Consider the following 15,444-nt stretch of genomic DNA (forward strand, 5'->3'; position numbering starts at 1 on the left):
CTGCGTGCTGACCCCGCGCCGCTGCCTCGGCCCGATCCCGGCCAGGAGGGGGGGGGGGGGGGGGGGGGGAGAGGGAGGGAGAGGAGGAAATCTGCATAAAGATACGGGGCCGCGTCCAGTTCGTGCGGCTCTGAAAGCTTTGACACTTTGAGAGAGAGGGCAGCTTCATTTCCACGGCTCCCGCATTCCTGCTATTGTACAGTAAGCGCTGCAGAGCGGTGTGCTTGTGTTTCCGACTCCCGTGAAGTTCCCCCTGCGCAGGGCGTGCCTCGAACCGCTTCAAAAGAACCAACTCCTACAAAAGGAAAAAAAGAAACTCAAGTAGGCTTGAACATACAAAGAGAGGAGAAAGGAGAGAGAAAAAGGGCCGGGCGGCGCTGAATGCGGAATGAGCTCAGCCGGCCCCAGGAGTTCTGCATCCCTCACATTTATCTTATTCTGGTGGAGCAGCGCCGAGCACACACCGCGCCGCGCCTTTGGCTTTGACTCTGAGCGTGCGACGCGCTATTCCCCCCCCCCCAGTTCCCCGGCTCAGAGCACTGTTGGACGTGGAATCTGCTCCCCGTGCCCAGGGTCGAGACTTAACGCCTCGTGCGGCACTCGGCTGCACTCTGAGGGTCACTCTGCCCGGCACGGCCCGCTCCGCTCCGAGCCGCTCCCTCCACCCGAGGGCTCCGCTTTGCCCCCGTCCGCTCAGGGCAGCGGTGCGGGACGGGCGCCAGGCTCGCGCCTCCCCGTGCGGACCGGCCGCGCGTGCCGCCGCTCCCCCCCGCCCTCCTCCCGCTCCGCCGCCCTCCCCGCGCCCCGCGCTCCATTGGTTCCCCGCACGCGCCGGCCCCCCGCCCGCCCGCGCCATTGGCCGCCCCGACACGCGACCGGCGCGGGGAGGGGTGGGGCGCTAAGGAAGGGAGCGCGGGGAGGGAGGGGGGAGCGGGGGAGCCGGGACGGGACCCCGGCGCGTGCCGCTCCTTAAAGGGGGGCGCGGCGCACGGCCGACACCGGAGACGGCGGCTGCCACGCGCGAGGCGGGCGGACAGCGGGCGGGCGCCGCTGGCAGCCGTCCGTCGAGCCGTGCCGTGCCTCGTCCCATGGGCGCCGCGGCCGAGCCATGAGTCTGCCGCGGGCCGCCGCCGCCGCCGAGTGGGTGGAGGGCGGGAGGGAGCCGGAGCCGCTGCTGGGGCCGGAGGCGGGCGGCTGCGGCTTCGCCCCCGGCTGGCTGGGCGTGTGCTGCGCCGCACGCGTGCCCGCCGCGTCGCCGCGCTACCTGCTGCCCGCCGACGAGGAGGACGAGACGGCCGTGGCGGGGGGCGCGGCGCGGCGTTCCGGAGGGAGCAGCCCCGGGGGAGCGCGGGGCGGCGGCGGGCGGCCGCGGGGAGGCGGCGGCGGCGGGGCCGGGCCGCGGGCACAGGTGAGCGGCGTGCAGAAGCAGCGGCGGCTGGCGGCCAACGCGCGGGAGCGGCGGCGAATGCACGGGCTGAACCACGCCTTCGACCAGCTGCGTAATGTCATCCCCTCCTTCAACAACGACAAGAAGCTCTCGAAGTACGAGACGCTGCAGATGGCGCAGATCTACATCAGCGCCCTCGCCGAGCTGCTGCACGGGCCCCCCGCGCCCCAAGAGCCGCCCGCCAAGGCCGAGCTCCGCGGGGCCCCCTTCGAGCCTCCTCCGCCGCCCCCTCCTCCGCCGCCCCGCGCGTCGCCCCCCGCGCCCGCCAGGACTCGCTTCCCCCCGGCGGCGGCCGCGGGCGGTTTCGCGGCGCAGCTCGAGCCGCTGCGCTTCCCCTCTTTCCCGGCGCAAAAAGCGCCTTCTCCCGCGCTGCTCCTGGGGCCCCCCGCGCCGCAGCAGCCCGAGAGGAGCAAAGCGTCGCCGCGCTCTCACCGCAGCGACGGGGAGTTCTCGCCGCGCTCCCACTACAGTGACTCGGACGAGGCCAGCTAGGGGGCTGCGGGACCGCGCCTCCCACCTGCCCGCTCCCGCCGGGGCCGCGTCGTCACGCCGCCGCCGCGTAGTCGCTCCTGTCAGAGTTTCCGATGCCCAGAAGCCGCTGCCGTCCCTTCTGCCAACGCGGGGCGAGCATCGCCGCGACGTCCGTCCCGTCCCGTCCCCGCAGAACGCGCCGCGACGGCGCTCCCGGGGAGAGCGCGGCGCAGAGCACTTTATCAGCGGCGGAGACGCGGGCGCGGCTGAGGGCCGCCGGCTGCCAAGGGAAACCCCGCACCGCGGTGGTCGCCGAGCCTGAGAAACGCGAACTCTTCGCTCGTGTCAAACTTTTACGTTCGTTTTATTTCGCTTTTGTGGTAATAGGAAACTTATTTATTACGGAGTGTTTGCTACTGTTTCTGCTTTCTGGTTGGTTGTTTTTTGTTGTTGTTGTTTTTTTTAAACAAAACTTTTCTACGACGAAAATGTTGGTTTTTTTTAATTTTAGCCCAGCCAATTGCTACTCGTTAATGTATTTTATTTTATTTTATTTTCGAGATCAAATAAAAGCGGAAAAATAAAAAGGCGAAGCGAAGCTGCACCGCGGTCGCGTTCCCCCTTATCTCCGCACACTCGGCGCCGGGACGTGGTCCCGTCCGTACAGCACGAGGAGCGCCACGGCCGTCTCCCCCCCCCCTTCACACCCCCGCCGGAACGGGCAGCGAGTGCCGCTCCCCGCAGGTGGTCCCTCGAGTGGGGCCGGGCTGGGCAGAATGGACGCTCCCCGAGCCGCCCACCTGTCCCCCGGTATAAGGCGCTCGCCCGGCCCTCGGCACAGAGCGGCCGCACGGGGCGGGGGCGGCCCCGCAGGGTGAAGAGTTCAGCGGGACGGTTCCCCCCACCCCCCTTCTCCCTTCCCAAAGCGCTGGAGGAGGGAGCACCTTTCGTTGCCGGGGCCGTGTCTTGCCGGCGGGAGATGGTTGGGGGAGAGGAATACAGAAACATCATCACCCAGTTACCCAGTTAAAATTTTTGGAGAGGCGGGGGACCAGGGTTTTATTACATTTGACTTTATTTTACGGAGGTTGGGTTATTTGTTTCCCTTCTCTCTCCTTTCGTTTCGTTCCCTCGCGTCGTGTTTTCCTCCCCACGAACCGGCGACGGTGCTTCAGGCAGCACGGAGCGGTCGGACCGCTCAATTGGAGGGCGACCATCGCGATGCGCACATCCGCGCTCACCAGAGTTCCCCCCCCCCCCCCCCCCCCGACAGCTGAGCGCAGCAGATCCTCAGCTCTCGTTGTCTGAGGCTTTTCTTTATTTATTTTTTTTCCTATTTTTTTTTCCTTTATTATTTTTTCCCTAATGCTCAGCGCATTTCCATGTTGAGGTTCAGCCCCGAAGTTTGCATAACAACCGCTTGGCAGCCCCCTCCCCCACCCCCCCCGCCCCGTTAACAAGCTGGAACGTAGAGCTGCAGGTTGCTCTAATCTCATTAATATTTTGGAAAGTTGAATATTGAGCGTTTCGGAGCGCTCATTCCCCATATGCCGGGCCGCTCCCGCTATGCTGGCTGCTTCCTTTCTCTCCATTATAAGCAATTAGCTCCTACCTTCCAAAGTGGGATCCAAGTAACCAAGATACTAGCAAAGGCATCAGCTCAGCGGTGCAAGCTAAGCACGCTCCCAAACAAACAAAGAGACAACATTTCTTTAAGTAATGAAGATGGATAAATCGCTTTATTGAGCTCGAGACCGTGTTTGTTTTGCACGGACGAGCGCAAAGTTTGCAAAGCGGAGAGCGCGCACTTCGCTGCTGCTTTGCTTTGTGCCATTTTTATCACTTTTTCGGGCATTTCTTTAACGCAGATGCGTTGGGTTTTGGCCGTAATGCTTCGTTTTCTTCGGGGTGCTGTTCTCCGGCTGCTGTTTGCCCAACCTCTGGCGTCGGGGATAGAAGGAAGGAAGAAGGGTGTGGAGAAAGGGTTAACCCCGGCGCTTCTTAATTAGAGCGAGGTGGACAATGCGGCGGGGCGGCCCGGGGGGGGCTGGCCGCGCTCCCGGCCGCGGTGCGCCGTGTCTGGAGCGGAGCACGCGCTGTCAGCTGGTGAGCGCGGCGCGGCGGCCTTTCAGGCGGCGCCCCGGGGAGCTGCGGCCCGCGGGGAGCTCCGCCAAGCTTCCCCCCCCAGCTCTACCCCGGCAGCCCGCTCTCGGGTCTTCCCCCGGCCCCCTCCTCGCCTCGCCCGAGGTGCGACTGCCGTCGGACAGGGATACAAAAGGGCAAAAGCAAGGCCTGCTAGCGCGGGGGGGGTTCCACGCGTGTGCGTGCTTCCGTGGTTCTTCTCCCCCTAGCCCCGTACACGCGTGGGGCGCCGGCGGAGCTCTCCAGGGACGCGCGGCTCTCGCATCTGCTGCAAAGCTCTGAGATTTCGCCGCCGCTGCCCTGCTGGAATGTCACCCGCGGAGGCCGCGCAGAGCCCCCACGACCCCTCCCCGCCGAGGGCAACCCCCCTGTGGCTCGGCTCCGGGGAAGGCAGAGAGCCCCTTCCGAAGAGCTATCGGGTGGCAGAGAGACGCCTTTGGGAGCGCGGCCAGGACGTGTCAACACGGCGAAGCGTTTCCTCGCTGCCCTCGCTGCTTTTCTTCTGTGCTCTCCCTCCCGCCCGGCTCGGGACGGGGGCAACGGATCCCTTCGCACCGGGCTGCTGCAGCTCGGAGCCGTGCGGAAAAGCGACATTTGGGGCTGGGAAAACGAGTTTCGGGGCTGGCAGAGCTAATCGCACTCACTTACAACGACCCAATTTCCCATTCATCAAAACTTCCTTCTTTATCGTTTACTGTGTTTATGTTTAATCGCTGTAATCCCCGTGTCCTCTCACCCGCCCTGGTGCGCGCTCCCGCACACAACCCGGGACAGCGACGCGCACCCGAGAGGTGCTGCCGCTCTTTATGGAGCGGTTAATCAACTGCGCATCAGCGAGACAGCGCATCAGCCCATCTGCTTGATATATATTCAGGAGGGCTCCAGCCCTTTTGAAGTCTAATTTCTTCCCCGGGAGAACGCGCCGGGTAATTTACCATCATTTCATACGCATCGCGGCCACCGAGTTAACCCTTTCCCCAAGCGCTGCCCGCACAGGATTTTCCTCCCGAAAAAAGCCGGGTTCGATGCTACAAACTTGTCGAAGTGTCTCTTCGATGATGCTCGTTGAAATAAGAGACAGCAGCACGCCGGCCCCATAACCCCTTGGATTTGTCGGATTAGAAGGGAGGGGTTGTTAAGGATCTGTTTGGGATAAGCAAACGCTTAGAACCGCCCGTGCCAATACACATAATTTTATCCTCAACCACCTTACTGCCAGCTTTATTTTTAAGATCTCTGTTTTTTAAAATTATTTTATTTTATTTTTTTGCAAGACCCATAGTGGCAGTGCAAGCAGGCACCCCTTCTCTATTACCTGCAATAAATACCATTTCCTGCAGCAGGTTTTTCCTCCAAAGTCTGCTTTTAAAAGAAGGGACACGGGGCTTGTGGTTGTCCATGCCATGCAAACGCTGCCTTGGGAGAAGGTTCCATGCACGGGGTTAAGCTGTCCCAGGGGCAAGGACAAAGCTGGAACTCCGGGAACCAGTGATCCTTGTTAAGAGTGAACACCGGGCTGTTTTGTGCTGCTTTTTAAAAAGGCAGAGGAAAGTGGGCCAAATGCTCCAAAACGATTGGATTTCTTTGGAGTTAAGGTCCCTTCTAACCTAAGAGATTTCGTGATGTCAGTTCCTGTGATAGCAATTTCTCTTTTATTATTTGTTTCCTATCCACCTGCATGCTCCTTTTTGTTTTTCCCTTCATTTTCTTCTGGCTGGTACTAGTGCTGAACTAAACCCCTGTGTTAAGGATGGTCCATCAAAATGTTGGCTCTGGGCTGACAGTTGGGATGACTTGTTGGATCACTTCCACACCTGTGTGCTTAAACCTACAGCAGTTGTACAGCTGGGAGCTTGCCCAAACTGTTCATCAGTATCCCTTGTTGGGACTGATGCTCCCATTTTCAGACCCTCAGAGCTGCTCCTTGTGTCCCATCTGTGGCAGAACACATAGGACCAGGGTTAGGTGACCTTCAGTATCAGAGAAGGAGCACAGCTTGTGTGTCTTTGCATGCTTCTTGTATGATGCACTTTTTCCCTGGTCCCTTCAGAAGTATTTCCAGCAAGGAGACTGTGTTCAACACTAGGGATGCTGCTTTCCTCTGATATAGAGATGGTTCACCTGGGCTATGCCTCCTGCTGGGACCCTCCTTCCTCCAGCCCTGGGAAGCACGATGTAAAGCAGATGCCTTACTCCACCTTTAGTTTGTTTGGAGTGGGCTGAGAGGGAGGAAAGAGCAGAGATTTGTGTTAAAGGACACATGTGAGGAAGCCTTGGGAAGGATAGCAGCTGCAGGTAACTTCAGTGGGCAAGTCATTCTCCCCACCTGTAGCTTGTTCCCTCCTCAGAGTCTATGCAGGTCAGTTGGAGGTGAGAAAGCTTGAAATAGGTTGTGCATACTGCTCTCCTTGATGTTTGCTGGAGGTTGCTTTTTGGAGAGAAGGAAAGCTGCGTTCTGACATGCAGAGGTACCCACAGGCCTTGGTCACACTTCAGGTAGGAAGGGGTAGCTGTGGTTTGGGTTTTTCTTCCTGAGGTTACCAGTGCTGTAATGTTTATAGTCAGACTGGATTAAGTGCAGTTAGGCTTGTGCTGTTCTGTTGCATTGCTTGTCAGACTTTTTTTTGTTTGTTTGTTTTATAAAAGAGAAAAATATGTAGTTTACTGTATTTGTGGTCACGACAGGTGTTCTGGATGAAATCAGTTACACTTTTATTACTCAGGGGAGCCAATTAACCCTATTCTTTTCTGCATTGCAAAGCATCCTAAAAGCTGTTTGCTTATGAGGGCTTGGGGGGGGGGAAGTTTGATTCTGTGAGAATGGTAACTGAGGCAGAAGGGCTTTGAATGGTCACTAGAGGTTTTGGAGTATTGGGAAAAGAGATGAACGCTCTGAAGTGTTGCTGGCTCTTATTCTGAGGTTAGCAAGCAATGAGATCAATTCATATCTGTATTGCTGTTGCCTGTGACACCCCACTGATGGTGAACTGGGATGAGCACTATTTCTAGTTTGAGGAAAGGTGGCTTTGGGTGGTCTTGTTACCTAATCCTGCGAAAGCTAGTGGGTGCCACTGTAGTGAGATAACCTGTTTTTCCCATTTACCCATTTTTACCTGGGCTCCTTTATTGTGCTGGAAACTGTGCTGTGTTTTTAAAGGGGGTTTCACAGCCTTGGCCTGTGGTTGCATTGCTCATGGGGCTGAGATGTGATTCTCCTATGGCAAGTATTCCTGGACCTGCACATGTAGTGCTTTCTGTACAGGAGTCATGACAACAGCCCTACAGCATGGCCTTCCCTGATGCTCACACAACCAGGCACCTTCCAGCATTCAAGAGCGTGGCTGGGTGTTCTGTTGTAGAAGTGTGTGCTGGAGGAGTAAACCTCAGTGTAAGACTGTCTGAACAGAAGTTAAAATGTCAATTCAGTATTTAGTCAGTATTCCAATGACTGAGGGAAGTGATGTTTGGAAAGGGATCTTCTGTTTTTGGTTTGTTTTTGTTTTCCAATGAAAGCAGAGCAAAGAGAGGAGCATCATTCTGGCCCTAGTAAGAACTGTGTGTCAAATATTACTGCTGTGATTTTGTTCATAATTTCATGTGGTCATAAAGCAGGGAGTAATAAAAGTTATTCTCTAGAAAGGAAGCAGGAAACATGAAAGGCGAGCATCTCAATCCAGGCTTATAGCTCTCGAATGCTCAGAGATTTTTCTTTTATTCTGTGGCAGTTTGCTGTTTAGTTGGTCAGGAAGAGTCAGCCTCTTCCTTCTTTCCATAAACACTGAAGATAATCTGATGGGTATGCTTTGCAGTCACATTTATTTTACTCAGTGCACACCTCAAAAACAGTGTGGGGAGATGTGATAGGGATGTGGCACAAAGATTCCTGAAATACTGGGTGGTATAGGACCATAGTTTGTGCAGAAAATTGGAGTAAGAAACATGTTGAAAATTAATGTTGTTACTTAGTATACTAATAATGGCAGCATTGGACAGTTGTATTGGGCAACTTCATATGTTTTTTCAGTTTTTCCTCTGAATTCCATTTTGGATTTTGATCATACTGAATTGGCTTGAACCTAAGTGTAAGCATCTGGTCTGTGGTGAGCTATTTAAAGGTATTAACTCTACTTCTGGAGCTTTTTAGAAAAAATAGTTAACTGTGGTGTCATATTCTTTGCTGTTTGAGATTTCCCAGTTGCATTGCATTATCTAGGGAAAAATAAGTCCTAATGGCCTCACTGCTTCAGAAGTAGAGGGTTACAAAATTATCGATAGGAAATCCCTGTGTTAGGTATGCTGTATACCTGATATAAAAACCTTGGAGCAGTCACAGTTTCCCCTTCCACAGCATCACTGTGGTGGCTCCTTTGGGATCCACCTGCAGGATGAGGAGTTTGGCCAAAAGAAGGTGGGTTTAAGTACAGGGCTTTTGTACTGTGCCTGTTGGTGTGGAAAAAATAAGATAGCCTTTGAAGTTACCTAGAAGCTGCTGTCTTGATTAATTTAAAATTTTAGATTTACACACCCTGCAATAAAATTTTATTCATGTTTTATTGCAACTGAACTTTACGTCTTTTGTGCTTACCTAATATTAGTGTGGTAACTGCTGGGGCAGGTGAATCAACAGAGGGAAGTCTAAACTGATTCAGAGATGGCCATAAAACCCCTTGAGCAGCGCTGATAAACCTGCCTGGCTTGCTCTCCTTCTATTAGCTTTAATTCTGGCTTCCAGCACTGACGCTGGCAATGGGGCGGTGGAAACTTTCCACAAAGGGATATTTGATAAAGCAGATGCATGAAGGTCCAACATGTGCTGGTTGTGTGTGTGATGAGTGAGCAGGCTAACTCTGCAGCTCCTGGAGAGCTGTTGAATGACTTGCTTTTTAAGTTATTATCTTGTTTTTTAAAACATTCTTTCCACCCTCCCCGGAGTTGTTATATTGACTTTCCCGTCAGATTGCCCTTGCCGTACGTGGTGCGGGCGCTGTCCATGGTACCCACTCGGCTGGTGGGCGGCTCTGTTCTCAGCGGCCTTAAGTTCCCCGACGGAAGAACTGAGGATGTATTTTTATTTGTCTATGGTCACTGACTCACTTTTTGTCCCTTCCTGATAGCAAAACTTCTATAAAGAATGCTTTTTCTGCTTGTTCAATGCAGTGCGTTTTTTATCTACGTGGCAGCTTTAGCTTTAAGACCTGAATAACAGATGAAGCTGCTGTGGTTTAGCCTGGCAGGCAGCTAAACAGCCATTTGCTCACCCACTTCCACAGGCACAAAGAAGAGAAGTGAAGATAGTGGTGCAGGGTGGGAATTAAAAGTCATGAGTTGAGATAAGGACAGTTTAATAGGAAGGAAAACTGTGGTAAGACAGACAAAGCAAGTGTTGCACGATGCAGCTGTTCACCATCAGCCTGTCTATGCTCAGCCAGTCCTCAAGCAGCATCTGTTCCTCTGGCCAACATCTCCAGTTTTATTGTTCAACGTGATGTGAAATGGTATGGAATGTTCCTTTGGCCGGTTAGGGTCAGCTGTCCTAGTTCTGTCCCCTCCCAGATCCTTGTGCATCCTCAGCCTCTTTGCTGGCAGAGCAGTGTGAGAAGCTGGAACATCCTTGATTCTTTTCAGCACTGCTCTGCAACAACTACAGCATTGATGTTTTAATAGTGCTTTTCTCCTACTTTTTGGCTCTACTGATTGTCTTTTTTATTATTGTAAATTGTGCAAGAATCCTCTTCTATTATGATGTAACTGGTGAAATGAACTATACTAATCTGATCTGTATGCATTTCATTAGAGGTTTTACATAAAGTAAAACATTTCTATGAAACAAATGAGACATGATTCTATACTTTGAGTATTTTTTCTTTAAAGATGAAGAGCTTCATATAACATCTGTTGGAGTTACCTACCTTAGGTAGTTGAATCTTTAGGGGTATTGTACATTGAGATCTACGATTTGGTGATTTCATTTAACAACGTTGTCAAAAAAAAAAAAAGGAAAAATGAACAGAACTGATGTACTTCAAAGCCATTTTCTCATCTGCCCCAAAGATTTACATTTGTGTGGCACGGATCATATTTTGAAAATACAAATCTGATAAGTCCAAAGCTTCTAGATAAAATTCCAATATAAGTAGGTAAACACAGCACAGATGTTTGAAATCAAAGGAAGTCTCTTGATGCTTTTCTCAGTTCCCCCCTCTGCTTGATAAAACCAGAATCTCACTGAAACAGCATCTCTCTGCTGCAAGCTGACATCAGTTAGGAGACGTTAGCAGGTGGTGCAAATCAGGAGGAGGAGATATTTGGTCTGCCTCTGGCATGCACATTGCGCTGACAGGAGTCAGCAGTGAAGTTATAGGCAAAGCTTTTGCTCTTTCTTTAAAACACTTTATTTCTTAGTACTCTGTGAAGCCTAACTAAAAAATTCAGTTGATTAATGCAAAGTAACAATTTTGTCTGAAATGTCACAAATTTTTTGTTACCTGATCCTTCTTTGAAGCTCTCAATATTTGAAGTCAGGATGTTTTGTAAACTTGTTTATTAGCTCAGCTTTATCACAAGGAAGCAGCCTCTCCAGACCTCATTCTTTCTAGTTCTTTTCTGTTCATACAACTCAAGTGAATTTACATTGGCAAAAGTTTCTGCTTGAATTGCCTCTGTATAGAGAGAATCCTGATAGCTCATGGCAGGCAGTGAAAGATCTATTTCCTTGTGTGGTGGCCCCACTCCAGGATGTTAACTATTCCTTAGCTGGAGCACTTCCTCTCACCGGGTGAAACAAGAAATAAATAGAATGGAAAGTGGGGTATGAGAAAGCTTTTTTCTATTAAGAGTAAGAAAGAAGGAGATATGGTGGGACATTGCAGGTTAAAATAATGATGATGGCATCAGCAGCTACAAGAGAGAAAACAACCCAAAAATGCAAGGTTTTATTAAAAAAAAAAAAAAATCTAAAGAAATTTTAAAAATCTGGCTGATTTGAAATACCTTGGATTTGCATTTATCTTGCAAAGCAGCATGCTAGATGAAATTGTTTACTTTGTGAATTTTGTCCTGATATCAGAAAGAAAGAAATACTGGCAGTGTGATTGATTCCCCCTATAAGAAACAATGGCAGATATTTCTGTCTTAGATCCATAGTGAAACAAGAACTTCTAATCCTCATAGAATATGTTGGTAATATTTCATTTTCAGCTTTAACTGGAGCAGGAATTGGAAGCTGCAATAGGATCCTTGTTTGTACTTCTCTGCATAGCTGTGCTTTGCTCAGACATGGATGAAAATTGTTTGATTACATTTTTTTTTTTATTGTTTATATTATGATAACGTTGGCAGTGAGCAGGTGAGTGCTGGAACGACAAGGGTGTAACTTTTTATTACAGTAAGTCATCTTTAGGCTCATAAATAAGCCTTTGGAATTGAATGAGATTACTCAACTGTGCGAGAGTGTACAGGATGTGCCCATAAACTGAATTAAAACAAGCTACCCAATGTAGTTAGAAACAAAGATCTGCTGCATGAAGAAAGAGCCTTTCTTGGTGTTGTAAAATAATATTGGAATGGTTGTTGAGAGTTTCATATTGGTGCTAGTAATTGAAGTTCAACTTAATATTACTAAGTTTGGTGAATTCTGCATATGCAGTTTGTAGAGTCCTGCTCACACAAACATCTGTCAAACAGAGACAAGTGTTTTTAGCTTACTTAATGTGGGAATGTATCTGAATGAAATGAACAGCAGGTGAGTTGGCTGAATCCTTGAGGATCTTTCTCACACTTCATGGAATACCACCTCATGGTGTGTATTGAGAGAAGCTTGCAGAAATGCATCTTAGGTGTGCAAGTAGATCATCTAGACTGTAAAACATGCATCTGTCTGAAAAGAATAGATCCCTTACCAGTTTGATACTTAAAATAAAAGTACTTTAGTAGCTGTATTTTCAGTACTTTTGTTTTCATGTTTGTTGGAACTAAAATAGAACAGTTAATCTCCTTTAATTAAAAATATACTTCCTTCTCATATCTGTAGATATACCTGTTAATTTGCCAGCACAACAGGTTTTGCCTAGGACGCAAACTATACATTAAAAGGACTGCTCCTGCAATTTTATGTGAATCTTCTACTGGAAGCTTCACAGGCAATGGTGCTGGCAGTGGATGCTTGTTCTTTGCTACATGGTCACAAGTATTGTTTCAGAATCCCTGTAGTCAAATGAATGCCTACCCAGTCAGCAGTTGTAGATTTGGGAGTGTAGGCAGAGCCCTGTACAACATGCTGCATCTCTGAAAATTCGCATAGCCATACTTATGTGTGCGTGTTTTCTGTTTTTGTTTTCCCAGCCTAAAAAAAAAAAAAAAGCAAGTTCTTCCTTTTTAAAAGAAAAAACAACAAAAAACTTCAGAACAACTTCATTTGATATTGGTTTCAGTCCCAGCTGTAACTGGGAAGCAGATCATGGCAATAGAAGAGCTAAATTAACTAAATATTCTTCTAGCATAGGGAGTCAGAGTACAAATTTTCTTGCAGTTCAGCTGTCTCGGGTTTTGTCCAATTTGGAATACTCTTGGCATTAGTTCTGTTCCTTTTCAAACTGATGTTTTTTGAATGGGCAATAAAAAGTGAGTACACACGACAGGGCGTGCACTCAGCTGCCTCATCCACGTGTCTTGGCCACGGGGCATGAGGCCATAGGAGCATAACGTATCTTGCAGTATTTCAATAGTACTATAACATGAATTTTTATGGCCCGAAATAAAACACAAATAATTTCCTTCTGAAGCTTTGTGTAATGCATGTATAACAGAGTAGAGGGGAAAAGAGTTCATGAGTTTCTGAAAAATTGATTTTATTTCTCAGATATTTTGGTAAAAGCATGCATTAAAAATAAAGAAACCCTGAATGGCACACAGGTGGATATAATTCTTTCAAAGATTTCTTCTGATCTTGCTAGTGGAAAGTCTTTAACAGCTGGGTCCTTAGGAATCCTCTTACAAAGATATCTTGAGGGAGTACTAAATTTCTCAGAACAACTTAATTTGTTTGTTTTAAATGAAAATAATAGAAATGCTTAGCTGGTAGGTTTAACTGGCGAACTAAGCAATTGCATTTCCTTAATAGAAGGTTTCCCTACAAAAATGACTTTTTTTTTTTTTAATTGAAAATGCAGGTAAGATATGACTGTTTGATTTATTGCATGGTCATGATACTATCATTACTCCTTTCTATTTCCCCTGAACCTCTCTCCCTCACTTTCTCTTTGGGCTAGTCCAAACTCCAGATGCTAATGTTGTGTATTCTGAAGTCTCTCTAGAAGCTTCAAATCTTATCCCTTAATTCAGTTATTTCATAGTAACCTCATGCCAACCATGTACTTTTTCCGCATTTTAGATTTTCATGTTTCCCCTATATCCTCCTTAAAAAAACAACAACTAAAAAAGGCTCTTCTCTTTACCTGCTGTACACCCATGTCATTGTTCATCAGCTTGTTTCATTCATGATGACAAGAGGCTTTCTACTTCCTTCCCATTTATTTCTTCAAATTAAAGCCCTATTATATTATCTTTAAATTTGTTTTTTAATATTTCACAGCATCTGTCATTCAAAAACTATGATTATCTTAATGTGCTTAGTTGAAGTAAGCCTAGGAAGCCTGCTGAATTGTTTTTGAATTGATATTTGCTTTTAAGGTGTGGAGGACCTAACCCAGATGCTTGTCTGAGCTCTATGATACTGATACAGGGATGGACCTAGAACTCCTGACTCAAAGTTGAACATCCAACTGCAGCATCCTGGACTCCAGAAGTTAAAAGATATTGGAAATTAGATGTTGTCTCTTGGTGAAATACTGGAGATGTTATGTTGACTGAAATTTGTTGAGTTGCCAGGCTTAACCCTGAGATTGATGGTATCCAGAAACTGGTGCCAGAATTTTCTAATTAAATAACAACACAGCATTGTTAGCCTGTCAAGGGAAGGAACTGTACCACTCTGCTTTGTTATGATGCAGCCTCACCACAAGCACTGTGTGCAGGTTTGGGCTTCCCAACATAACATAAGGAAAATATAAAACCATTAGAAAGCATCAAAGGGAGAAGACTCTGAAGTTATTGAAGGGTCTAAAGGGCAGGACATGTGAGGAGCAGCTGAGGTCCCTTGGTTTGTTCAGCCCAGAGCAGAGAAGGCCGCAGAGGGACCTCATGGTGGCCTACTTGTGGGGGAGGCAGTGCTGAGCTCTGCTCTCTGGTGACAGTGACAGGACTTGAGGGAACAGCATGGAGCTGTGTGGGAGGGTTAGGTTGGGTGTTAGGAAAATGTTCTTCACTGAAAGGGTGTTTGGGCATGGAATGGGCAATGGCCACAACCCCAAGCCTACTGGGCTTCAAGAAGTGTTTGGACAACCCTCTTAGAAATATGGTTTGAATTATGGGTGGTCTTGTGTGGAGCCAAGAGGTGGATTCAATGATACTTGTGGGTCCCTTCCAACTTGAGATACTCTATTGTTCTATGAACTTTGTGGGAAGAGAATGTTGTGCTATAGTGTATTTTATAAGCAATACTGTAGGAAGCCTCTCAGCTTCAAATAATTTCCTTGAGGTGCAGGTAGGTGTTGTATGTTGCTGAGACAGATGTTGTAACTCTGTTTGGCTGACAGTACTGGACCATGCAGCTCTTCTGCCTTCCAACTGTTATAAAGGCCTTCCAATGTATGTGGCTCTGGGGGAAGACTCCAGTGTTAGGTCCATTGTTAACCCAGGCTGGAGAAAGTCCTGGAAATTCCACAGAGGATGGATTGTGGGGGCTCTAGGTTTTCTTGAGGTGATCTGAATGGGTGGCAGTTTTGGGACCTAGTATGATCTGTCCAGAGCACGACAGCTGCTGCAAAAGCTGCCTTTTCTGTCACTGCACAAGCACAGCACAATGTAAAGTTATTGCAGAACTTCTGAGGTGGCTTGGCTGAAACCTTGTCTCTTTCTGAATATCAAATGAATAGGCACTGGTACCTAATTAAGTTTTCAAATATTGATTTTTTTATTTTTTTTTTCCTGCCAGTGTGACTGATTTCTTTTTCTTCAATGTAGAGAATTTGCAACTAGTTCATCATGTTGGTGAAAGTGCTACTAATATGCGAGACTTTGAGCTTTCAGGGTGTTTGGCATTGCAAGGAATCGGACTCCAAATTAATTGTGACTGAGACTCAAACCATCAAGAAAACCAAAAGCCCATTCTTTTCTGGTTGTGGATCATAAAATTTCAACTGCATGGGTGGACAACATGAAGTTCATCAACATTAGCCTGTATGCAAAAGCCCTCTTCATGTTTAAACTAGGCTGATGTGCATTCAACTCTAGTACTTGAATACTTCAATGCTCCTGCTTATTACTGC

The 15,444-nt window shown here is 48.7% G+C and overlaps 1 protein-coding gene across 1 annotated transcript; it reads left to right on the forward strand.

Moving 5' to 3' along the window:
• The first annotated feature begins 1,012 nt into the window (after positions 1-1,012).
• On the forward strand, positions 1,013-2,505 carry ATOH1 (atonal bHLH transcription factor 1). The gene has a single exon (XM_032444512.2). It carries the CDS (start codon positions 1,109-1,111, stop codon positions 1,937-1,939), a length of 831 nt encoding a protein of 276 aa, XP_032300403.1. The 5' UTR covers positions 1,013-1,108; the 3' UTR covers positions 1,940-2,505.
• The last annotated feature ends 12,939 nt before the right edge of the window (positions 2,506-15,444 follow it).

This window comes from Coturnix japonica, chromosome 4 (assembly GCF_054131305.1).
Source record: "Coturnix japonica strain WE chromosome 4, WE-NBRP24, whole genome shotgun sequence".
NCBI lineage: Eukaryota > Metazoa > Chordata > Aves > Galliformes > Phasianidae > Coturnix > Coturnix japonica.